Source organism: Danio rerio, chromosome 2, assembly GCF_049306965.1.
Source record: "Danio rerio strain Tuebingen ecotype United States chromosome 2, GRCz12tu, whole genome shotgun sequence".
NCBI classification, from domain to species: domain Eukaryota; kingdom Metazoa; phylum Chordata; class Actinopteri; order Cypriniformes; family Danionidae; genus Danio; species Danio rerio.
Window position 1 is genome coordinate 5677452 of NC_133177.1, and position 27921 is coordinate 5705372.

Consider the following 27921-nt stretch of genomic DNA (forward strand, 5'->3'; position numbering starts at 1 on the left):
CTAAAAAAGAGAGAAGCAGCCCTCCAAAACAGAAAGTGAGCCAGTGACATAGATGGGGAACACACTGGGAGACTTCAACTGGCAACATACATTATCAGCACTCAAGGAACTACCCAAAATATAAACAGAAGAAGAAGTGGAGATACCACCCACAGAGAGACTGAATTATACCACACACAGGGTTTATGACAGGTAATCAGACCGCAACTGAGCAACACACACTAACAATCAATAAACACACTCACTCATGTATTTATGGAATACACACCTACACACAGCAGGTGACGGCAACACACAGGCTGAACATCCATAACTCGAGCTCGCAGAGTTTAGACTGCAGTCAGGAGGCGTAGCGGATTTTGGCTGACAGACTGAAGAACGATGGACGATTTTCTGAACACATCATGCTGAGGGACGACCAAAGATGAACTGATCTGAGTCCGGGTCTTCTCCATCAAGAGCTTGAGGGAAAAAAAAGATATCTTTCGGAGTGATCTGCAATGGAAGTTTTGCATGTTGAATGAGTTAGACGTTCACTGACGGACACTGCAGCAGCATGAAGCTCAGATATGGGGCATTTTGGGCACTGCCAGCCTTGCTGTTGTGTTTACTGTTGACCACCTGCAGCACACAAGACAGTGAGGAGTTCACTATGGAGCGTCAGGAGGAGAACAGCACCGTCAGCACTGAGAGCCCTGTAAGTGCCACACACACAAACACACCTGCAGTCACAACGACTTTATTAGAATTGAAGAATATGTTAATATTAGTTTTTAATTTTTTGTACTTTTTTTTACTTCAGAAAATGAGAGTTGGTCAAAATAAAAAATATTTGTAATTTCTGTTATTGGTCAATCAGGCTTTATCCAGGGTAATATATAGGATAATATACAGTTAAAGTCAGAATTATTAGCCACCCTGAATTATTCGCCCCCCTATTTATTTTTTCACCCCAAATTCTGTTTAACGGAGAGATTTTTAAAAAAAACATTTCTAAACATAATAGTTTTAATAACTCATTTCTAATAACTAATTTATTATATCTTTGCCATGATGACAGTAAATATTATTTTACTAAATATTTTTCAAGACACTATACAGCTTAAAGTGACATTTAAAGGCTTAACTAGGTTAATTAGGTTAACTAGGCAGGTTATTGTATAACGATGGTATGTTCTGTAGACTATCGAAAATAAATAAAGCTTAAAGGGGCTAATAATTTGACCTAAAAATACTATTTAAAAAATTAAAACTGCTTTTATTCTAGCCGAAATAAAACAAATAAGACTTTTTCTAGAAAAAGAAATATTATCAGACATACTGTGAAAATTTCCTTGCTCTGTTAAACATCATTTGGGAAATATTTTAAAAAGTGAGTGTTTTTCACAGACCTTAACAGTGTGTAAAAATCTTGATGATTCTGGGGGTCTCGTCTATCAAATCTGAGCTTTATTTTGTATTTTCTATTGGATTCGGGTCAGGTGATTGGCTGGGCCATTCTACAGCTTGATTTTCTTTCTCTGGAAGTATTTGAGAGTTTCCCTTTCTACATCACCCTTTCTTCATGTATTCTTTATTTTCATTCATTCATTCATTCATTTTTTTCGGCTCTGTCCCTTTATTAATCTGGGGTCAACACAGCGGAATGAACCGCCAACTTATCCAGCAAGTTTTACGCAGCAGATGCCCTTCCAGCTGCAACCCATCTCTGGGAAACATCCAAACACATTTACCTGTACCGCAATATATATATATATATATATATATATATATATATATATATATATATATATATATATATATTGTGTATGTGGGTGTGTGTATATATAAACATACACACACTCAAGAAAGTCAAGAAACTCACACACACACAAACACATTCAGCTGAAAACAAAATGATAAGCCCCCCGGTGAAGTTCTTTGTCAAATATTTCCCAAGTGATGTTTAAGTGAGCAATGACATTTTTTTCACAGTAATCCCTATTATATTCTTCTGGAAAAGCCTTATTTTTTAATTTAGCTGGAATTAAAAGAATAATTAAAAAACGGCTAAGGTCAATATTATTATCCGTCTTAATAATTTATTAATTTTGCTCCGGTTTCCCCCACAGTCCAAAGACATGTGCTATAGGTGAAATGGGTAAGCTAAATTGGTTGTAGTTTATGTATGTGAATGCAAGAGTGTATTGGTGATTCCCAGTGATGGGTTGCAGCTGAAAAGGCGGTTTATTCTGCTGTGGCGACCTCAGATGAATAAAGGGACTAAACCAAAGGAAAATGAAACTACAGTTTGAGAATTTGTTAAAAAAATCTCGCTTGGGAAATTTTTGAAAGAGAATTCAAATGAATTTAAACCGGCTGTTAAACATACAGCCTTTATTCTTTTTATATTTAGATTTTAAGTACCAACCCTTTACACACGCATACATAAGGCCTGTTATTTCATCACATTTATGAACAAAATTACATGTTAATATCATTATGAATGTATGTGCCCTGTCTCCAGACCGAATATGACGTTTGCAAATGTCATGCAATTGACTGGCAACAAACATGATGCAGGGCAATGATTTACATGACGAGACAACAAAGTCTTATATTAGTACCGTATGATATAGTACAGACATTTCACACAAGCAAGGAAGGCAAGTTCAGTAAATAGGAAATTTATATTCTGGTATATTTAAGAAACAATTTTGTCTGCTTTGCTCAGTTTTGCGAACAAAACAATATCATCTGTAAAGCCACAGCTGATGTGTGTTATCATTCAGAAATAAATCAGCAGTTTGAACAAATTTAATGGATGAACGAATGAAGACAATAAGACAGTTTTATGACTTCATTCTTATGTCATAAATCATTGTTTTCCGCTAGTTAAGTCGTGATGTTTCGGTGACATATATTATATTATATATCATATATATTATATTATATATTATATTATATAGACGGAATCCTGTTTCAGGGTCCAAGCCGCTAATCATTTGAATTGAGGAAATATTTGTTTATATATATATATATATATATATATATATATATATATATATATATATATATATATATTTATTTATTTATTTATTTATTTATTTATTTATTTATTTATATATATATATATATATATATATATATATATATATATATATATATATATATATATATATATATATATATATATATATATATATATATATATATTTACCACGTAAATGACCATAATATTTGTACAAATTTAAAATTTCATTAGCAAATAATTAGGTCTTGGATTTACTGGCACATTGAGTATAATTAAATAGATTGAAATATAGGATTATTCAAGGCAGCACAGTGGCGCAGTGGGTAACACAATCGCCTCACAGCAAGAAGGTCGCTAGTTTGAGCGCCGACTGGGTCAGTTGGCATTTTTGTGGAGTTTGCATGTTCTCCCGTGGGTTTCCTCCGGGTGCTCCCACAAGTCCAAAAACATGTGGTATAGGTGAATTTTGCAAGATAAAATTGTCAGTAGTGTACGGGTGTTTCCCAGTGATGGGTTGCAGCTGAAAGGGCTTCCCCTGTGTAAAATAAATGCTGGATAAGTTGGTGGTTCATTCCGCTGTGGTGACCCCTGATAAATAAAAGGACTAAGCCGAAAAGAAAATGAATGTATGTAATCATTCAACAGCCCAAATATTTGAGTATTGTCAAACCAAAAAATAATCACGCCTTCAACATTATTAACAGCATTTTAGAAAATTATGATAAAATAACAAGCAGTCCATTTCTTCAAAGTGTCAGATACTTTTGATAGAAAGGATAACAATCAACCAAAAATAGTTTATAACTGACTACATGCAACGAGACGCCACAACACGCGATAAAAGGTTTCTTTCCCTATGAGGTTTTTGCCCCAAATACAGGGCCAGATTGAGAATTCAGAAGCTCCTGGGCACATTGTCTTGTAGGGTCTCCTACCCGGACGCACCCCAATAGTTAAATTGCATCACAGCGGTACAGGTGAATTGGTTAGGCTAAATTGTCCGTAATGTATTAATGTGTGTGTGAATGAGTGTGTGTGGATGTTTCCCAGAGACGGCTGGAAGGGCTGCGTAAAAACGTGCTGGATAAGTTGCCGGTTCATTCCGCTGCGACCCCGGATTAATAAAGGGACTAAGCCAAAAAGAAAATGAATGAATGAATAAATGATATATAGTTCAAATATTTAAAGTCTAAACAGACTTATTTAAAAAAAAATAAAGTTATTTTTAAGACATTTAAAGCACACTTTAATAAAAAAAAAAAAACACTAATAAAACTACTGAAAATTAATGGTTTTAGTATACTTGTTCAAGTTCACTGAAGCAGTACTATATATATATATATATATATATATATATATATATATATATATATATATATATATATATATATATATATATATATATATATATATATTTAAAGGGTATTCATTGTAAATACAAATTAGCTCTATTAAGATGTCGCTAACATTTAACACCAGGTGGAAAAGTGGAAAATAACTGTTTATTGAATGTTTAAAATAACTATTTAGATCCTTTTTATACACATATGAAATAAGCTAATCCTTAAATCCCCCCAGCCACCTGTGACTTCATATCACATTTTCATTATTAAACTAAAATATTTCCTTTCTATTAAAAATAAATGTATTTCCAATCTGTTATGTAACTAATGGGGAAAAAAAGAAGGATGAGTTCATCAAACGCTGGATTCGAAGGTTGATGATCGATCGTGTCAAAACAAGTTGCCATGCGCTTTAAGAGCTGCACCACTCACGCTGCCGGCCTTCAAGCTGTTTAGTTATGTTGTCTCTGTCAATCAGTGACCCAAGGATGTGCGCTATTTGCACCTAGCCTAGATAGACACTCCAAAATCAGCATTTTTTCCCATAATGACTATTGGTAAATCCGGCCCTACCCATATACTGTACGACGGCGAAGCGCAAAAATGTATATTTTAGATATGCTTTATTACATCAACTTGCGGCAGAAAAACAGCATAAGCGTGTATGACCTCACCTCAGATACAGATTATGTCAGTGTTAAATACGACCAAAGTAAGTTTAAGTAGCATTTTACGTGACATTTATTACCAAAATACTGAAAACAGCAGCTGTTGGTTCACCTCAGACCTTTACCTCAGACAACAACTAGAAATGCTTTGAAAATGAAAGTCAGCATCTTGATGCAGTGCAAACCAAACTACATCAGTCCCTGTCAGTCAGTAGTCTATTAATAATGGTTGAACGGTGTATTATTTAGATTAAAATCTTTACCATTTCGTTGGGAGTGCATTGGCTGATGCTTCTGTCGTGTCACGTCGCATAGCGTTTGCTTGTTTATTTGTAATCATGCCATTCATTCATTCATTTTCTTGTCGGCTTAGTCCCTTTATTAATCCGGGGCCGCCACAGCAGAATGAACCGCCAACTTATCCAGCAAGTTTTTTTATGCAGCGGATGCCCTTCCAGCCGCAACCCATCTCTGGGAAACATCCACACACACATTCACACACACACTCATACACTACGGACAATTTAGCCTACCCAATTCACCTGTACCGCATGTCTTTGGACTGTGGGGGAAACCGGAGCACCCACGCGAAGGCAGGGAGAACATACAAACTCCACACAGAAACGCCAACTGAGCCAAGTTTCGAACCAGCGACCCAGCAACCCTCTTGCTGTGAGGCGACAGCACTACCTACTGCGCCACTGCCTCGCCTCTGTAATCATGTTGCGTCACCGTTTTAATAGAGAAATTAAGCATTGTGCAACATAAAGGGCACATGTCTATCGTAGTAGTTTTGGCTCAAACTATAACACGAGCAAAGAATTTAATTGGTTTGAAACCAAACTGACTTTACCATGGTGTGTGTTATAGTGAGGCCATGAGAAAATGTACACTACTAAAAGCCCTGGTGTCCGCATGTAGTCTCAGCTGTAGATTCATCAAACCTGAACTTCAGTATTTCCCCAGACTCCCTGCTGGAGATTCTTCACTTATTTTTTAAGCTTTTGAATATTTTTGGGCCTACTTTATTGCCTTGCCCTGATTTATTCATTTCCTTTTCGGTTTAGTCCCTTTATTAATCTGGGGTCGCCACGGTGGAGTGAACCACCAACTTATCCAGCATATATTTTAAGCAGCGGATGACCTTCCAGATGTGACCCATCACTGGGAAACATCCATACACTCTCATTCACACACATACACTACAGACAATTAAGCTTACCCAATTCCCCTATAGCGCATGTCTTTGGACTTGGAGCACCCGGAGGAAACCCACGTTAACAGGGTGAGAACCTCCAAACTCCGCACAGAAATGCCAACTGACCCAGCCGAAGCTCAAACCAGCAACCTTCTTGCTGTGAGGCGGTCGTGCTACCCACTGCACCACTGTAACGCCCATAAATTATATTATCACTAGCAAAAAACATATCTGTTGTCTGAATATTTTTTGTTTGTACATGCACGTTAAAATAAGGATATGTGTGTACCATCATATGGGAACTTAAAATTCGACCTAGTTTCAATCACCGATATGCATTATACGTCTTTTTCAGGATACTGTCTCCTCTGACATAACCCCTGTGAGCCCCCACATGACATGGATAGCTTTCAGGGACAACTACAACAAGGGTGGAAATAAGAAACCAAGAGGAAATAAAAGACTCTCCAAGGTAATCTCAGCTATACCCGAATAATGTCAAATATGTAGAATGAGTGCATTTGTATATTGAACAAGGTAAAACTATACGTACCCAAACCACTGTACAGCACTGCAGATAAACCCAATGAGAAGGGCCAGACGGATCTGCGGATTTCTGCGGAATTATTTTGGGAGTGTTATAACTAAAACCTTAATATATGAAATAAAAAATTATATCTTTATATAAACTATATTTGATGTTTAAAAGCAAATCCAATTAGATCCACTTTATTTGGTAAACAAAGCAAGTCTCTCATATAATAGATCCACCAGGGCCGGAGTGGGACTCCTTTTCAGCCCTGGAGTTTCAAGCCTTTGCAATTCACGACTATTATTATAACGTCATTTCCAAATCAATTTCTAATGACACAATCATGTCTTTTTCAAGAAAACAGCTGCTTTAGAACTTCAAACGTTTTTTTTTTTTTGTAAATATGAGAGCATTAAAGCAAAGAGCTTAGAATGACCAAGAGGCGACACTCAATAGAACGTTCCATTGCAACAGCAGCGCCCAGCAACAGCCTCTAGATTCCGCCATTATGGAGTGAAAGTGATCGGCCGTCCATTGGATCTCATTACTGTCGCGATGGCAAGCAGCTGCTTTGTTTTTTATTTATTTATTCAAAAAGCGCATTAAAGTTGAGATACAACTTGAAAGACGACAATACAACACGTATTATCACGAACATCGGCACTTTTAATAGTTTATTTTACAGACTAATAATATGCTGTTGTTCTATTGAAGTTTTCATTCCAAAATGGCCACCGCGCCCTCTAGTGGCTGTTTCACAAATTACACCAGAGTGTCGCCTCTTGGTCATTCTAAGCTCTTTGATTAAAAGGAAGCTAAATCTCCAACACTATTCTTTAAAACAGTGGTTCTCAAAGTGGGGGTCGGGACCCCCTGGAGGGTCGCGGGACGATGACAAGGTGTTGCTTGATGATTTCCAAAACTCAATTAAATTTTATTAAGTTATTTGTATTACTATATTTATATTCATAACCCACAGAAGATAGTTAATTGTTGCGTTAAAGAAACAACAACAACAACATACAAATTAAGCCATCAGCCTTTAATTTTTATATTAAAATGTAATTAAATTAATTAATGACTATAGAAAAGCATTATATGGTTAATATACTGTTGCATTTTTGTGTTGTCAATATGTTCATGTTTATATTTGCCTATAGTTGTGTGTGCAACGTTTGTATATTTACAGTATAACCACCTTGAAATATGGGGGTCGCGAGTCACTGACATTGTTATTTTGGGGGTCGCTGGCTGAAAAGTTTGGGAAGCCCTGCTTTAAAACATCACAATGTCTGCATTATCTGAATATATATTCTGTGCAAAATTCTTTATAGATATCCAGTCCTTTATTATCAATAATTTATGAACAACTACTATCTGTTACTTCCCCCTCCACAAAATGTTTTAAGGAAGAGTGGGAGAAAGAATTGGGAGTGGAAATTTCAGAAGAAATGTGGCAATCAGGTTTGGAGGATATTAATAAACAATCTATTAATTCTAGACATTGTCTTATTCAATTTAAAATAATTCATAGGTTACATTATTCAATGAAAAAATTACATAGAATTTTCCTAAATATTTCACCTCTTTGTGACAAATGTAATTCATTAGATGCGGATTTATCCCACAGTTTTATTTTTTGTTCTAAGATACAGAATTATTGGAATGGAATTTTTGATGTGCTTTCCGAAGTGTTGAAGTTGCAATTACAACCAGATCCAATGCTTGTAATTCTGGGATTCTCTGAACAAACACATTTGTTGTCAAATACACAACATAAAATGCTCTCATACTGCTTAACTACTGCCAAAAAACTACTGCTACTGTTTTGGAAAAAAAGGAATCCCCTACATGTAAACTGTGGCTTGGAGAAATTGCTTCTATGTTACATTTGGAGCGAATTAGATACTATTTGAAAAGAAAACTGGAACAATTTGACAAAATTTGGAATCCCTTTATCTGTTACCTTGAAAAAAAAAACTCATAATAATGCATCATTTCTGTAATGTTTTAACATGCTTCGTCATCATACTCTATTTTTCAAACAGGTCTTTGTAACAAGTTTGCTTGTTATGTGGGTGGGTGATTTAATTTTAATTTTATTTATTTAATTTAAAATTTTCTCCTTTTTAATTTTCCTTATTTGCTGTGCCTATGTTATAAGTGGACAAAATATGTAAACAGAATTAATTTTGTCTTGAATCTGTGTCTTCATCAATAAAACTTATTTGACAAAAAGATATCCAGTCCTTTGGAACGGTGGTCACACAAAAAATAAAAATTAAATATTTACACCTACATAAGTAACCCAAACAGTATTATATGTCTTAACGCTAAAAATGAAAATAATAAATAAATAAATTAGGTAATATTCGAACTCTGATCGACGGAGTCGTAACGCAACGTGCTGACCACTGGACCACAACGGCTTAATCAGAGCTCTTGATGTAGTGGATCATCTGATTTTTATTGTGTGTAATATTCATTAATATAATTATTAACGGACCAGCCCACTGGGAACTATCCCGGTCCTCCCGATTAGCCAATCCGGGCCTGAGATTTACTAAAAGACAGAAAATATTACTTTACAAACTGCATTGTACACAAATCAGATGAACATTTTCAAACGAGTCAATAATATTAATGTAATTAACTTAAAAACTGAATAAATATAGATTTACACACATTAACTCAAGTAAATAAACAGAATTAATGATGGGCAAAAAATCTTTGCTCCGGCAGATTCCGTGTGGCCCTACCTATGAGGCCTATGTCACATCATATCTACTCTGAGAAAGTGTCTCAAGTTTGGATTTTCCCTATCATGTAATGTAACTTGAAATCTTTCTGTACATCCAGCATGGTCTTCCCGGTCCACCAGGCCCTCCGGGTCCTCAGGGGCCTCCAGGTCCACCGGGCCCCTTACTGCCTTATCATGCAGAGTTTATAAAGGACTTCCAGTTCAAATTAAAAGGTATGCTTGGAGTTCTGCACTTCAGTCTATACACGCAGCATTATCCCTAGGGGTCATTTACATCAGGGATTCTCAACCTCAGCAATCCTGCAGGTGGGCCGCGAGATAGCTTAAAATCAACTTAAATATTACACTGATTATTTGAATTCATTATTAAATATGTTATATTAAAAATGATTGAAGTAATGGCATTTCCCATGTTCTGTGATTGAACAGGCTAATTCAAACTAATTAATTTCGGGCAAAAACAGCCTCACTGTTAAATACAGACATAACTGTGGCTTAAATTTCCAACCACTATGCATCCACTAGGACTACATTCTCGATTGTATAAATGAAACCGTCATGCGAATGTAAAGGTAACGATGATTAGAGTTTGATAACCAGCTTGCGCGTGTGTCTGCGACCCGTACTGTATCAGAGTCACACAAGTTCGTTGATTCACAAACTATGCGTGCTCTCTTTGTGTGAACACTTTAAAATATCTGCTTTGTTTATTACCTGCGAGTGTTTTATAACAGCCGTGCGCCCGTACAGATTGATCTAGCGAGACTTGGTGGTGTTTCAGTAGTGACCAGCTGGTCACTGTTCCTGTCAGCGAACTCCAATAATGTCTAGCTACAAACCCAACTGCCTTCAGATCCGTGTGTTTCCACAGATGTAGAGTGTTTTTACTGTGTTTTACATGTCTTTGTTTACTTTTTATGGATATGAATAGTAGATCAGGGCGAGGCAGTGGCGCAGTAGGCAGTGCGGTCGCCTGACAGCAAGAAGGTCGCTGGTTCGATTCTCGGCTCAGTTGGCGCTTCTGTGTGGAGTTTGCATGTTCTCCCTGCCTTCGCGTGGGTTTCCTCCAGGGGCTCCGGTTTCCCCCAAAGTCCAAAGACATGCGGTACAGGTTAATTGGCTAGGCTAAAATTGTCCGTAGTGCATGAGTGTGTGTGTGAATGTGTGTGTGGATGTTTCCCAAAGATGGGTTGTGGCTGGAAGGGCATTTGCTGCATAAAAACCTGGATAAGTTGGCAGTTCATTCCGCTGTGGCAACCCCGGATTAATAAGGGACTAAGCCGACAAGAAAATGAATGAATGAATGAATGAATGAATGAATGAATGAATGAATAGATCAATAGATGAATAGTAGTCAGTCTTATACAGTTTTTTTGCCGGATGTCCTGTCAGGTTAATTTTTTTGAAGAAAAGGCTCAAATACTCGGCAGTTGTAAAGAATAACTGAATTAAACAATTCAGGAGATTTGAATCTGCGTTTTTTGGCATCCAAATTTTTCTAATAAAATGAGCATTTTTATCCAGCTCCTGTGTGTAGGTTCGATAATATCAATTTTATGGCATAGAATAAGCCCTTTTTGTCATCTTTAAAGTGAAATAACTCAACATAAACAAAGAAGGCTAAGAACAATATTCATTTCTGATGGAAATTCCAGACGGCACATAACGGTTTTTGCATCTAAACTCTTCATACATAGATATATATAAATCTAATATAAAATATATATGTTAATATTGTGGGTGATGAAGTGGCGCAGTAGGTAGTGCTGACGCCTCACAGCAAGAATGTCGATGGTTCGAGCCTCGGCTGGGTCAGTCAGTGGGTTTCCTCGGGTGCTCCGGTTTCCTCAACAGTCCGAAGACATGCGGTACAGGTGAATTGGGTAGGCTAACTTGTCCGTAAGAATGAGTGTGTGTGTGTGTGTGGATGTTTCCCAGAAATGGGTTGCGGCTGGAAGGGCATCCGCTGCATAAAAACGTGCTGGATAAGTTGGCGGTTCATTCCACTGTGGCAACCCTGGATTAAAAAAAGGGACAAAGCTGATAAGAAAATTAATAAATAAATATTTGAATGACTAATGGAATTTTTGATTACACAAACCTTGCAAACTCAGTCAGATATATATATATATATATATATATATATATATATATATATATATATATATATATATATATATATATATATATATATATATATATATATATATATATATAAGATCTTAGAAAATGTGCATTTGTATTCTTTTAATATACAAACCCAAATCAGAAAAAGTTGGGACAGTATGGAAAACACAAATAAAAAAAGAAAATGGTTATTTCTGAGTTTAGTTTGACTTGTATCTCATTGCAGACAAAACAACAAACATTATTTAATGTTTTCCTCATGATTTTTATTGTGTTTTTTTTTTTCCAATTTTTTTCCATGTATTCCAATTTTGGTTCTTGCGACAGATTTCATTAAAACATTGGGACAGGAGCAGTTTAGGGCTAGAAATCAGGTAAACTGGTTAATTAGTGATGTGATTTGAAACAGGTGATATCAACAGGTGATTGTAATTATGATTTGTTACAAAAGCAGCATCCAAGAAAGGTCTAGTCTTTTAGGAGCAAAGATGGGCCGAGGATCACCAGTTTGCCAACAAATACATGAGAAAGTTATTGAAATGTTTAAAAACAATGTTCCTCAAAGAAAGACAGGAAGACATTTGGATATTTCACCTTCAACAGTGCATAATATAATTGAAAGATTCAAGGAACCTAGAGGACAAGGGTACAAGCCTAAGCTGAACAACCGTGATCTCCGATCCCTCAGGCAGCACCGCATCAGGAATCCTCATTCATCTACAAGCGATATCACCACATGGGCTCAGGACTACTTTGACAAACCTTTTCAAGTAACACAATATGTAGTTACATCCACAAATGCTAGTTAAAACTGTACTGTGCTAAAAGGAAGTCCTATGTTAACAGTGTCCAGAAGCGCTATCCACTTCTCTGGCCTCAGAGGCATCTGGGATGGACCATCACACAGTTAAAAATGTGTAATGTGGACAGATGAATCAGTACTTCAGGTATTTATTTTTAGAAACGGACGCTGTGTGCTCCGGACCAAAGAAAAAATAATCATTCAGACTGTTACCAGCAACAAGTCCAAAATCCAGGGTCAGTCATGGTATGGGGTTGTGTCAGTGCCCTTGACAAAGGTAACTTGCACTTCCGTTAATGCTGAAAAGTACAGAGAGATTTTGGAGCACAATATGCTGACTTTTTTCCAGGAACGCCCATGTATATTTCATCAAGACAATGCAAAACCACATTCTGCACACAGTGTAAAGTCCTGGCTGCGAAGGAAGAGAATAGGTACTTGACTGGCCTGCTTGCAGTCCCGACCTGTCTCCAATAGAGAATGTGTGACACATTTTTAAGTTCAAAATGCGACAACAAAGAGCCCGTACTGTTGCCCACCTTAAGAAGCATAGGACAACCTAAAACTCTTTATCACTCAAATCAGTCCCTAAATGTCTTTTACGTGTTGTGAAAAGAAATGGCAACATTACAAAGTGGTAAATGCTTTACTGTTCCAACTTTTATTTAAACATGTTGCAAGAACTGTGAGTGACAGTATTTACATTTTAAAAACTCTGATTTATGCACAACATTTAATTGAAACATTTCATTTGAGTTTGCTTTTTTTGTATCTCAACAAACAAACAAAAGGTACCGATAAATTAGAAACGACGATCTCTGTTGAAGGCATTTGCATTATTTTACAGTTTTTCTCAGTCGCTTGGGTGCATTTCTCACAGCACTATTTACATTTGCACAACAGTTCATGCATTTCTCAAAACAATTAGTCATTTGTGCACATCCAAGTAGCTGTTTCTCATTCCTTTCAGCAAATTGCAAATGCTTTCGGACATGCATCAATTGCTTTCATACAACTCTCTGCTATTTATGACATTATCATTTGCTTATGTCATGTCAGTTAAAATTAACTAAACTTGTAAATGCTGAATAGTCTTTGCCAATAAAACTAATAGTCTTCATTTCATTACTTGAGTCATTACATACAAAAATGTTGAACTAGTTGTCAAAATCTTGCAAGCTAATTCTATTTTTTTAAAAAAGTGTTTAAATCTTTATTTTACTGAAAATGTCTTCTAAATTGAACAGTTTTTATGAATGATTTACAGACCTGTGTATTAGAGATGCGCGGATGGCGGTTACAGCCGCGGAATCCGTGGATAAGCCGCTGATCGGGCGGATGACGTGACGAAAAATAATATTTTAAATAAATTCGGGCGGGTGGTGGGCGGTTGTACTGTTTTTGTACACATAGCTGGCGCACCAACGAAAAAGCCTAGGACTGACTTCACAGAATGAGAGGAGGAATCGGATACACTAATTCTGGATGAAGTACAGAAGTCTTCCTCTACAAAATTAAGAATAGACGGATCAGCAGAGGAAAATCTACTTTCCTTTTGGGAGAAACAATGCCAGTCATTCCCACGTCTACAGCACCTTGCCAAGAGAATTCTATGCATTCCAGCAACAAGTGCTGCGAGCGAGCGCATTGAGGCCAGGCGCTCTCGTCTGAATGTTGAAATGATGTGTCAAAATGCGTTTTCTATTAGGCTACTATAATAAAAAAAAATTGTACAGTACAGTGCGTTTCATTTAGGCTATTTATTTATTCATTTTTGTCCCTGTGCACCGATTGGAGACGGAGTTCACTGCTGATATTCTGAGAGCTTTATAGGGTGCTTCTCATTTCTTATTTGTGTATCCTCGTTTCCTTCCCTTGCTTTCTTTCCTCGTCTTTCCACCCCTATAGGATGCGAGGGAAGGACGCAAAAAAAAAAAAAACTCAAGGACCGAGGAATCAAATCGAGTGAAAAGACACATCCTCGTATTGTTTAGCGTCACTTCAAAGCGTCAATTAATGCTGGATTTGACTTGCACGTTTGGATTAACTGCATGTCATTAAACTCATTCTCTATTTTCTAATAATCAATAAAGAAACATTCATTTAATAATAAAAAGGAATAAGCCATTCAAATAAAGAGCTCAGTCAGCAGATGGCGGGCGGGTGCGGTTTTAAAAATTGGTCAATAATGTTAGTGCGGATGGATGGCGGACGGATGATGAGTTTTATGATGCGGTTGCGGATGAAATAATAGCCCATCCGCGCATCTCTACTGTGTATGTATGTTGGCTCAGTTCCAATATGTACTGCAATATTGTTTACAGTTGTGCACAGCTCTACCCAAAGAAAGTTTATGTTTGTTGTAAATAAGGGTGTATTTATTCTTCTGCACAACGCTGTAAAAAATTCTAATTGTAAAGAGCATATGCAGAAAAAAATGTGAAACATACATATTCAGTGTCTTGTACTCAGATACCTCACTAAATGCAGTGATGTCTAACTTTACTGTAGTTTTCAATTGGCTGTTCTAATAGTATATAGTACAATCTTGAGCATTTTCACAAAGTTTTACCAAAATCTGACGTTTTTGTATTGAAAAAATGTACAGAGTAAACTGACATAATGAAAACATGACAAAGTCATTTGACTATCTTGTTCATAAACAATGGTGTCAGGACTTTTGATTTTGATGATACTGACACTTTGATTGACATGAATACTTGCTTTTGAGGAATGAACTATCCATTTTGAGCATGTGACGCGCTTTTGCAGGTTATCAGCTAGGTTTTGCAGTTTGTACTAATTATTTTAAGAAATGCATTAACTGTTGTGCAGAAATGCACAGGTGTTGTGAGAAACGCACCAAAGCGACTGAGAAAAACCCTAAATTTCTTCTCGGATGGGATGGCGGGCCAAATCAAAGATTCCATGGGCCAACTTTGGCATACAGGCCTAGTTTGGGCATTTCTGCTCTAAAAGAACTGTTTTGTCTGGGCCAGCTGGCTTTCAACAATGCTACAGGTTTGGGATATATGTTGTCATGCTCATTTGTTGGGGAGGCAGCTAGTCTGATTGTGGGCTGGGCTGATCTCTTAATAGGTGTAATTTTCCAGTACGTGGAATTGACTTGGCCTGGCTAAAGAATTCCACAGATTCCAGATTTTGTGTGTGTGTGTGTGTGCTTGTGTGTGCTTGTGTGTGCTTGTGTGTGTGTGTGTGTGTGTGTGTGTGTGTGTGTGTGTGTGTGTGTGTGTGTGTGTGTGTGTGTGTGTGCGTGTGTGTGTGTGTGTGTGTGTGTGTGTGTGTGTGTGTGTGGAATGAGTGCTGGAGCGTTGCCAGGAAGACAGACACAGGTTTGTTTGTGCTCTGGTGCAGTGAGCTGCAGGCTGTTCTGACAGCAATATAAAACATAAAGGCTCTTATTCACACAGAAAAGTTCAGTGGCGCCACACGCTCGTACGCTCCAGGATTCTCATTCCCTCACACTTCCATCCACTCCGTCTGCACATACACACTCAAGCACTCCAAATATTTACATCTTCTATTCACTGTAAGATTGTTTAATGACTTTATATGCGGCCAAGTGTCAGTCAAAGAAAATCCACAACACTTTCCACTGGCTTCATTTCTGTGTGTTTGTGAATATGTGTGTGTGTGTTTGAAGTTCCTAGACTACTGGGTTATATCTTCCTTTCCATGTATGAATCTGATATATGGCAATATATATATATATATATATATATATATATATATATATATATATATATATATATATATATATATATATATTAGGGATGTAACGGTATCAGAATTTCACGGTACGGTAATACCTCGGTATGAATGTCACGGTACGGTATTTATTGAATCATTTACAGGAAAAAACAAAACTTATGAAAATACTCCAAAAAAGTGCCAAAAGTGTCAATGACATACAAATTAGCCATCTATCTGTAAGCTTTGAAACAGGAACTTCAATTTTAATAACAAAAAAATATTAAACAATGTAAAAAAATTAAGTTTCAATTTAGTATTGTTGAAAACTCATCACATTCAACATTTAATCACTCACTCACTTAGATAGAGATGGGTTTAAAGGAAAATTATCATATAAATATAATCTGGTAAAAGCTGGTATCTCTGGGCATTTACAATGTCCCCTGCAACAGAAAAACCCCTCTCATTTGGGACTGAGGATTCTGGGACAAGAGAGATATGACTTGGCCCAGGTTGACAGCAGTGGGTAACGTTGTGCATTGTCTTTCCCCCACTTGAGAGGACAAGCCATGAGTAAGATAGAGGTCTCATGTCTGTATCAATCTGAACAGTGTGCTGTGTTTCTGCAATCCCCATGACTGATTATTAGTCGTATTCCCCAACTTGCAGGCACGTGCACACACAGGGCTCAACCTGTGCAGTGCACATGCCCTTTTTAGTCTTTGATAGAAAGTTCCCTTCCAAAATGATCGAAAGTGCCCCCGCGATGCGACATACCCTCCGTCCCGCTTTACAGTATGCGCGAGACAACACAGCTGATAAGAACTCGCGCAACCACACAGCTGATCAGAACGCCCGCGACAACACAGCTGATAAGAACTCGCGCGACAACACCGCTATTCAGTACGCGCGCGGCGACAACACCCGCTTTAGGGTTTTCCAGCTCTTTTTCATCCCTGCTTCTAGCAGCACACTCCATTTCCGCATTACTGGATCTGTAGCGACAACAGACCGCAAGGGATTATGGCCAAGCCTGGGCTGATGGGAATTGTAGTTTTCGCTACCTCCCGTTCGCTTCATTCGCCTGAGCAAATTTTCTCAGAAGATCTATAGTTTTACCGAGTCATGCGACTTCGGTAATATCGAAAAAAATTTATATTGCGGTATGACGGTATTTACAATAACGTTACATCCCTAATATATATATATATATATATATATATATATATATATATATATATATATATATATATATATATATATATATATATATATATATATATATATATATGTTATATATTATATGTTGCCTGCACATCCATGATATGAATCTCCCGTTCCACCACATTCCAAAGGTGCTCTATTGGATTGAGGTCTGGTGACAGTGAAGGCCATTTGAGTACAGTGAACTCTTTGTCGTGTTCAAGAAACCAGTCTGAGATTATTCACACTTAATGATATGGTGTGTGTCCTTCTGGAAGTAGCCATCAGAAGATGAGTACACTGTTTTCATAAAGGGATGGACATGGTCAGCATCCATGGTAGGCTGTGGTGGCATTGACATGATGCTCAATTGCAACTAATGGGCCCAAAGTGTGCCAAGAAAATATCCCCCACACCATTACACCACCACCACCAGAAGCCTAAACCGTTGTTACAAGGCAGAATGGATACATGGATTCTTTCATATTGTTGACACCAAATTCTGACCCAACCATCTGAATGTCACAGCAGAAATCGAGACTCATCAGATCAGGCAAAGTTTTTCCAATCTTCTGTTGTCCAATTTTGGTGAGCCTGTGTGAATTGTAGCCTTAGGGCCTACTCACACTATGCCATCCGTACTGTGCCCAGGCCCGTTTCCCGGATCGTTTGAGAAGTGTGAGTGCGCTGAATCGGGCTCAAGCACGGTTCACTCGGCCGGCCCTGGCCTGGTTGGAAGAGGTGTGCCTGAGCACGGATCACTTGGGCTTTGGCGCGGTACGCTTGTGTGTGAGTGCAAAACGCGCCAAAGCCCGAAACTGAAAGCGAGACGTGACTTTTAAGGGACTGTTTCATATGGATTTAATAATAATTCTTACTGTTCAGTGAACGCAAACTGCCGTAGTTTATTAAAGACGCAAACTCCTCACTTCACGACAGCTGCGCGCCTTCAGCAGACCTCCTCATTCCTGCAGCACGAGAGCTTTATGATTGTTTATGAGCGCCAAAAGTGGCGGATCTGTTCGGCGAAATATCTGACTGCGTGTCCCCGCATCCCAAAGGACTGTTTGGCGAAATATTTGACGGCATATCAAACGACTAATACGATATAACTACAGAAATCTCCACTGTGCTGCTGAGTGAGAGAGCGCTTCTCACTGAACAGCCCAGCAGCGATGACGTAAGCGTACCCATTCTGATGCTCGGTTTGAACTGCAGCAGATCGTCTTGACCATGTCTACATGCCTAAATGCATTGATTTGCTGCCATGTGATTGGCTGATTAGAAATTTGCCTTAACGAGCAGTTGGACAGGTGTACCTAATAAAGTGGCCGGTTAGTGTGTGTATATATATATATATAATGTGTATAATTAATATATAATGTGTACATATTTTAATTTCATTGGTTGGAAAATATATTTGTATATAAGCATCCATTTTGCAATATTTATAACTAAATTTTGTACATGTCATGACACATAACAAATATGTCTTTTGCAATTTGCATATATTTCCACCTATCAGAATTATGGATGGGTTTTTCCTTAAACAGTGCAGTCAGATGGGAATTTGCTATGCCTTTGACCAATGATCTTTCCTCTCAGAGATGGTCGGAACTTACTGTGTGTATTGTGATCAACCTCCTCGTGTGGCCACGGCTTTCCGCTGCCGAATTCAACACAACCAGCTGGTCCACCGCCGCAGCCTGCAGGAGCTCCAGCCCTTCAACACTGTGAGTGCAAAACAGTAATAACAATTTACTCCACTCACGAAGCACGACCTCACAAGAGATCTGAATTAACTTAAACTCCAAATTTAGCTTTAGTTTGGGGTGACCAACCCTGTTCCTGGAGATCTACCTTCCTGCAGATTTCAGTTGCAACCCATATCAAACACACCTGCCTGTAATTATCAAGTGCAGTACAGGTCCTAATTAATTGGCTCAGGTGTGTTTGATCAGGGTTGGAGCTGAACTTTGCTGGAAGGTAGATCTCCAGGAACAGCATTGAGCACCCCTGGCCTAAAGCATAGCCCTCGTTTCTAGATACAGTTGATGTCAGGATGATTAGCCCTCCTGAATTATTAGACATCCTGTATCATTTTAATTTAGTTTTAATTAGTAATTTCTAATAACTGATTTCTTTTATCTTTGCCATGATGACTGTAGATAATATTTGACTAGATATTCAGCTTAAAGTGACATTTAAAGGCTTAACTCGGCTAGTTAGGGTAATTAATCATTGTATAATGATGGTTTGCTCTGTAGACAATCGAAAATAAATACTGCTTAAGAGGGCTAGTGATATTGACCTTAAAATGATTGAACTAAATTAAAAGCTACTTTCATTCTAGCCGAAATAAAACAAATAAGACTTTCTCCATTAAATATTGTAGGGAATACTGTGAAAGTTTCCTCTGTTAAATTCACCGGAGGACTAATGATTTTGACTTCAACTGTACGTTGGTTCAGCAGCAATGCTAGCTTCGGCTGACCACAGTGAAGAAGGGTTGGCAATGAAAGAGTTCGGCATATTCAATAATTCCATTTGTCTGTGTTTTCCACAGCCTTCGAACACAGAGCAGTTCCATCAGAGAGGACAGGGCTTTAACATCAGCAGCGGCCGCTATACGGCTCCAGTGTCTGGCTTCTATCAGCTCTCAGCTAATCTGCTGCTAGGTATGGGTTTTTCTGGACGGCAGATTCTTACTTTTTTTTTCTGATTTTGAACAACTTTCTAATGCTGTGTTCACACCAGACATGGCATGCACGAATGAACCATACTATTCCTTCAGTAGGGTATCAAATTCACTTCATTCACATATGAGTTTCTATCTATCTATCTATCTATCTATCTATCTATCTATCTATCTATCTATCTATCTATCTATCTATCTATCTATCTATCTATCTATCTATCTATCTGTCTGTCTGTCTGTCTGTCTGTCTGTCTGTCTGTCTGTCTGTCTGTCTGTCTGTCTGTCTGTCTGTCCGTCCGTCCGTCCGTCCGTCCGTCCGTCCGTCCGTCCGTCCTACCTTCTGTCTCCCTGTCTTTGTCTATCTATCTGTCCATCAGTCTGTCTGTCTGTCTGTCTGTCTGTCTATCTATCTATCCATCTATCTATCTATCTGTCACTGTCTACCTATCTACCAGTCTGTCTGTCTGTCCGTCCATCCATCCATCCATCCACCCATCCATCCATCTATCTGTCCGTCCAACAGTCCCTACGTCTGACTGCCCACCTGTCCATCCGACCATGCATCCGTCCTTCCATTCATCTATCTATCTATCTATCTATCTATCTATCTATCTATCTATCTATCTATCTATCTATCTATCTATCTATCTATCTATCTATCTATCTATCTGTCTGTCTGTCTGTCTGTCTGTCTGTCTGTCTCTCTGTCTATCCATCTATCTATCTATCTGTCACTGTCTAACTATCTACCAGTCTGTCTGTCTGTCTGTCCGTCCGTCCGTCCGTCCGTCCATCCATCCATCCATCCATCCATCCATCCATCTATCTGTCCGTCCAACAGTCCCTCCGTCTGACCGCCCACCTGTCCGTCCGACCGTCCATCCGTCCTTCTATCTATCTATCATCTATCTATCTATCTATCTATCTATCTATCTATCTATCTATCTATCTATCTATCTATCTATCTATCTATCTATCTATCTATCTATCTATCTATCTATCTATCTATCTATCTATCAATCACTGTCTACCTATCTACCAGTCTGACTGTCCGTCCGTCCGTTTATCAATCCATCCATCCATTCATCCATCCATCCGTCTATCTATCTGTCCATCTGTCCGTTCTGTCCATCCGTCCGTCTATCTATCCATCTGTCTATCCATACATACATACATCTGTCTGTCTGTCTGTCTGTCTATCTATCTATCTATCTATCTATCTATCACTGTCTACCTATCTACCTGTCTGTCTGTCCGTCCGTCCATCCATCTATCCATCTGTCCGTCTATACGTCCATTAAGTTTTGTTACATTTGCAGTTGGCAAATGTTTGTTAGATTTTTGGCCAGTTGCAGTCTGTGTAACAAATATAAAATTTCTAATATAAAAGCGTCCTATTAAAGTAAGAACAATAAAGAACAGTAAAAGTTCACTATAAAAGTGATATTTTCCGTAAAACATCACATTTGATGTGTGTCTCTCACATTGTCCCACAGCAGCATTAATAAATGATATAGAATACTGCACATCGCTTTGTATAACTTATTCAATGTGGTGTCCATCTCATTCAACCCACAGCGGAAGTCAAAATAATTAGCCTTCGATTTGTTTTTTTAAATATTTCCCTAATGATGTTTAATAGAGTAAGGATTTTTTTTACAGTAATTCCTATAATATATTTTTTTTCTGAATAAAGTCTTAATTGTTTTATTTCGGCTAGAATAAAAGCAGTTTCACATTTTTTAAACAATTTTAAGGTCAATATTATTCCCCCCTTTAAGCAATATGTATTTTTGATTGTCCACAGAACAAAACAGTTTAATATAATAATTTGTCAAATTACTGCCTAATTAACCTAATTAAACCCTCAAATGTCCCTTTAAGCTAAATAATATCTTTAAAAATATCTAGTAAACCATTATATGCTGTCATCATGGCAAAAAACAAAGAAATCAGTTATCAGAAATGAGTTATTAAAATTATTATGTTAAGAAATGTGTATCTTCTTTCCTTTTAAACAGAAATTGAGGTTAAAAAAAAACCTTCAACTGTATGTAATATTTGGGGCATTCGTGTTTTTTTACATACTTTCTCTGGTATTTAGTCGCTTTTTGTAATGATGTAGACCAGTGGTTCTCAAACTGTGGTACGTGTACCAATAGTGGTACGCAGGCTTCCTTCTAGTGGTGATATCAAATGTGTCATACAGTATTTTTATGCTCCATATATTTCAAAATTTATCAAAAATGATTTATATATAAATATGACATATAATAATACTTATTATATAACATGTAGCCTATATTTCTGATGTCCAGGCAACATTTCCAGGTGTTCATGAATTGGCTACTATATATTAATACTTTACATTTCAGTATAGCACTTTTCTTTTTACTTTTACGAACATTAACCAACCATTTTTAACTTTTTATAAGCACATTTTAATTTTAAATGTTGACATTTTTAGTTAGTTTGTTTGTTTTTTTTACATATAAGCACAGTACACTACAGTGTTAATGTTCAGACTATTTATAATGTTTAAAATGGCTGACAATAATAAATATTCTTAATAATAGGAATTAATCTGCCAAGTTTTCGAACTGTGCAGAGCTGTAGCTGCTTTACTGGGCTTACTACGCCACTGTATTTTAATTTTGCTCATTATGGTGGTACTTGGAGAGACACATTTTTTTCTGAGGTGGTACTTGATGAAAACAATTTGAGAACCACTGATGTAGACCCATGCAGCGCTGCTTGCAGGTCATTCGAATTCCTCCATTTAGACTTAACAGCAGCATAAAAGACAGGCTTCATTGCATCATTCTCCATGCTAAAGCACACGCAATGCCCTATTCCTGATTTCATCATCTCATTTCTCAGAGTGTGGTGAATTCTGCCTAACAAACAGTCTGTCCTGTAGATAAAGCTCAGAGGAACAGGGGTGGGGTTCACGGTCAGCTTTGCATCATGCATCTGTGTTTGTGTGTGCTTTCAGAATCCAACTCAGAGTCTCAGAAAAAGGCCCACGGCAGGCAGAGGGACAGTGTCAGAGCCTCCATATGCATAGAGTCTCTGTGTCAGAGCAATGTGTGAGTGGTAAAGATCCGTGATTTGAAGTGTAATTATAAAGCCACGGTCAGTGGAGCAGAATGATGAATGTGTTTATAATGCGGCAGGTCTCTGGAGACGGTGACTGGGGTTAGCGCTACAGGAGGAGTATTCAGTATTCTCCTGTCCGGGACGCTTTACTTGCAGGTATGACAAGCCTGTTTCACTGAACAAGAACAGAACCGTCTTGTAACATGTCCATGAACAAAGATGTAAATATTTGCTTCTTGACAATATGGTTAAAGCCATTGTGTTGAGCACATAAATAATAACCCTCTTTTATTAACATGATGCTCAATTTCAGGCTAAACATTTACTCAAAGGCACAAGATCAGTTTTACTTTACATGTATGGATGTGGCAGCTGCTTTTATTTAGAGTGATTTAAATTGGGTTGAGGGTGTACACAGTTGTCACTCCCTCATTCACACACACACTCACCTACTCATGCATGCACTCACTCATTCACACACTTATCCATGCACTCAGATTCATTTATGCACTTAATTACGTATTTACTGAGTCACAAATGCACTCAGTCACATTCACACTCATTCATTCAATCAATCACGCACTCACTCACTCACACACACTCACTCATTCATTCATTCATTCATTCACTCACTCAATCACGCATTCACTCACGTACACACTCACTCATTCAGTCAATCACGCACTCACTCACATACACACTCACTCATTCATTTATTCATTCACTCACTCAATCATGCATACACTCACGTACACACTCATTCATTCAGTCAATCAATCACGCACTCACTCACATACACACTCACTCATTCACTCAATCAATCACGCACTCACTCACATACACACTCACTCATTCATTCACTCACTCAATCACGCACTCACTCACATATGCACTTATCCATTCATGCAGTCACTTAATGACGCACTCACTCACTCATTCATTCACTCAATCACGCACTCACTCACATACACACTCATTTATTCACTCTATCACACACTCACTCATGTACACACTCACTCATTCACTCACTTAATCACGCACTCACCTACATACACACTCACTCATTCATTCACTCACTCACTCAATCACACACTCAGTTACATACACACTCACTCATTCATTTACTCAATCACCCACTCACTCATTCATTCACTCACTCAATCACGCACTCACATACACACTCACTCATTCACTCACTCAATCACGCACTCACTCATTCATTCACTCAATCATGCACTCACTCACGTACACGTACACATTCAGTCATTCATTCACTCACTCAATCACGCACTCACTTATTCATTCACTCAATCACGCACTCACTCACATACACACTCACTCATTCATTCATTCACTCACTCAATCACGCACTCATTCATTCACTCAATCACGCACTCACTCACGTACACACTCACTCATTCATTCACTCAATCACGCACTCACTCATTCATTCACTCAATCATGCACTCACTCACATACACACTCACTCATTCATTCACTCACTTAATCACGCACTCACTCACATACACACTCACTCATTTATTCACTCAATCAATCACGCACTCACTCACAAACACACTCATTCATTCACTCACTCAATCACGCACTCACTTACATACACACTCACTTATTCATTCACTCACTTAATCACGCACTCACTCACGTACACACTCATTCACTCACTCAATCACGCACTCACTCACATACACACTCATTCATTCACTCACTCAATTGCGCACTCACTCAAATACACACTCACTCATTCATTCACTTACTCAATCGCGCACTCACATACACACTCACTCATTCATTTACTCAATCACGCACTCACATATGCACTTATTCATTCATGCACTCACTTAATCATGCAATCACTTAGATACACACTCATTCATTCACTTAATCAATCATGCACTCACTCACATACACACTCACTCAATCACGCACTTACTCACATACACACTCACTTATTCATTTACTGACCTAATCATGTACTTACTCACGTACACTCTCACTTATTCAATTACTCACTCAATCATGCACTCACTCACATACACACACACTCACTCATTCATTCACTCACTCACGCAAACACTCACTCATTCATTCACTCAATCAATCACGCACTCACTCACATACACACTCACTCGTTCATTCCATGACTCAATCACGCACTCCCTCACATACACACTCATTCATTCACTCACTCAATTATGCACTCTCACATACGCACTTATTCATTCATGCACTCAGTCATGCACACATTCACTTACACACTCATGCACGCTCTCACCCATTCACAAACTCATTTATTCATGCACACACAAACTCATTTATTCACGCACACATTCATTTATTCATGCACACACTCAATCATTCAATTATGCACTCACCAAATCATTCAGACACTCACTCACTAATGCACTCCCTCACTCAGTCATGTACACACTCACTCATTCATTCATGCACTCACTAATTTACACACTCATTAATTCATTCACGCACTCACTCTTTAATGCAAACACTAACTCATACACATTCAATCATTTGCTCACTCACTCATTTACACACTCACTTATTCACACACTCACTTACACACTCATGCATGCACTCACCCATTCATGCACTCACACACACATTCACTTACACACTCATGCATGCACTCACCCATTCACACACTCATTTATTTATGCACACATTCATTCACGCACTCATTCATTCACACTATCACTTATGCACTCACTAAACCATTCAGACACTCACGCATATACACGTACTCATTCACGCACCCACCTAATAATGCACGCACTCACTCACATACACACTCATTCATTCACTCACTTCACATTCACTCATTCATACACTCATCCACAGACTCATCCATGCCCTCACTCATTCAGGCACTCACTCATTTATTCACGTACTCTCATTCAAACTTATTCACTCACTCATTCATGCACACACTCACTCACTCATTAAGACGTTTATTCAAGGCGCTTATTCAAGCACTCATTTACATGCTCAATCCCTCATTCATAAACTCATTCACTGACTCATTCATGCACTCACTCATTCATTCATGCACTCTCATTCACTCACTCACTTACTTAAACTCACTTATTCATGCACTCATTTATGCACACACTCACTCCCTCATCAAGGCATTTACTCATTCAAGCACTCATTCACATGCTCACTCATTCATTCATACACTTATCCACATAGCCATGCATGCACTCACTCATTCAGGCACTCACTCATTCATTCATACACTCATCCTCATAGTCATTCATGCACTCACTCATTCAGTCACTCACTCATTCATTCATGCACTCTCATTCACACACTCACTCATTCTCACACTCACCCACTCACTCATGCATGCCCTCTCTTATTCTTGCACACATTCACCCACTCATCAAGGCACTCACTCATGCATGCCCTCTCTTATTCATGCACACATTCACCCACTCATCAAGGCACTCACTCATGCATGCCCTCTCTTATTCATGCACACATTCACCCACTCATCAAGGCACTCACTCATGCATGCCCTCTCTTATTCATGCACACATTCACCCACTCATCAAGGCACTTACTCATGCATGCCCTCTCTTATTCATGCACACATTCACCCACTCATCAAGGCACTCACTCATGCATGCCCTCTCTTATTCATGCACACATTCACCCACTCATCAAGGCACTCACTCATTCAAGCACTCATTCACTCATTCGTACACTCATTCACAAACTCATTCATGCACTCACTCATTCATTCATGCACTCACTCATTCACTCATGCACACTCATTTATTCACGCACTCATTCATTCAAACAAGTTTTCATTGATTCATGCACTCACTCACTCACTCATGCACTTATTCTTTCACGCACTTACTTACTCATTCATTCACACTTACTCATTCATGCAAACCCTAACTCATTCATTTTTTCCTTCATACATACACACACACACACACACACACACACACACACACACACACACACACACACACACACGTATATGTAATGTATACAAGTGAAAACTTCTGCAGACCTTTATGGCCGTTATGTGTCAATCTAATTCCAAATATCTGATTTTACCTTTTTACATAAGGCTAATTTTTACTTGACAGTTACACCACAGAATAAGGTTAAATATGAACGCATCATGGACTCTCTTTACATTATTGCCTTATAAAAAACATATCATTAATGTGTTCTTCATTCTTTCACAGGCTGGAGAGTATGTGTCTATTCTCATTGACAACGGCACAGGTTCAGCCCTCACAGTTCTCCAAGACAGTCTGTTTTCTGGCATCCTTATTGGAGTATGAAGACAGTAACAAAGCAGAAACCAATCAAAACTGACGAAATACTCATCTGTATTACGAGATTGAGTTCAGGACTTATTACAATAGTAATGACGTGACGTTTCACAAAGAGCAGCAGGATTGCACTGCGATTGTTTTTATTTTTATTATTCCAAAAATAATGCAGATAACATCTAAACTGTTCATAAAGATGTATGTACTTTTTCATGTGGTATGTTAATGTATCCTTTCATAACAGGGTTGAAGTTTTATTTATTTGCATTTGCTTTATGAAAAAAAAAATATTGATGTGTGTGTGTGTGTATATATATATATATATGCAATAAAATGCTTCCAAAACTGCTGAGACATGCTCTGGGAATATATTTTAGTAAATAGAGTGATTTGTATTAATTGAAGAGTACTTGTTTGTGTATTTTCATTTTT

General features: G+C 38.0%; 1 protein-coding gene across 1 annotated transcript; it reads left to right on the top strand.

The window, feature by feature from the left end:
* The first annotated feature begins 31 nt into the window (after positions 1-31).
* On the top strand, positions 32-27841 carry si:ch1073-184j22.1. The gene is made up of 9 exons (XM_002660704.6): positions 32-192; positions 279-697; positions 6578-6694; positions 9614-9728; positions 18967-19094; positions 19928-20039; positions 23055-23148; positions 23236-23314; positions 27400-27841. The coding sequence occupies exons 2-9, from the start codon at positions 557-559 to the stop codon at positions 27496-27498; spliced, it is 885 nt and encodes a 294-aa protein (XP_002660750.1). The 5' UTR covers positions 32-192; positions 279-556; the 3' UTR covers positions 27499-27841.
* The last annotated feature ends 80 nt before the right edge of the window (positions 27842-27921 follow it).

Bases quoted from the DNA above. Each gene is read 5' to 3' on its own strand.
- si:ch1073-184j22.1 (XM_002660704.6), top strand. From the start codon at position 557: ATGAAGCTCAGATATGGGGCATTTTGGGCACTGCCAGCCTTGCTGTTG. The intron at 698-6,577 runs GTAAGTGCCACA...CGTCTTTTTCAG, and splicing joins CCGTCAGCACTGAGAGCCCT to GATACTGTCTCCTCTGACAT. The intron at 19,095-19,927 runs GTGAGTGCAAAA...TGTTTTCCACAG, and splicing joins AGCTCCAGCCCTTCAACACT to CCTTCGAACACAGAGCAGTT.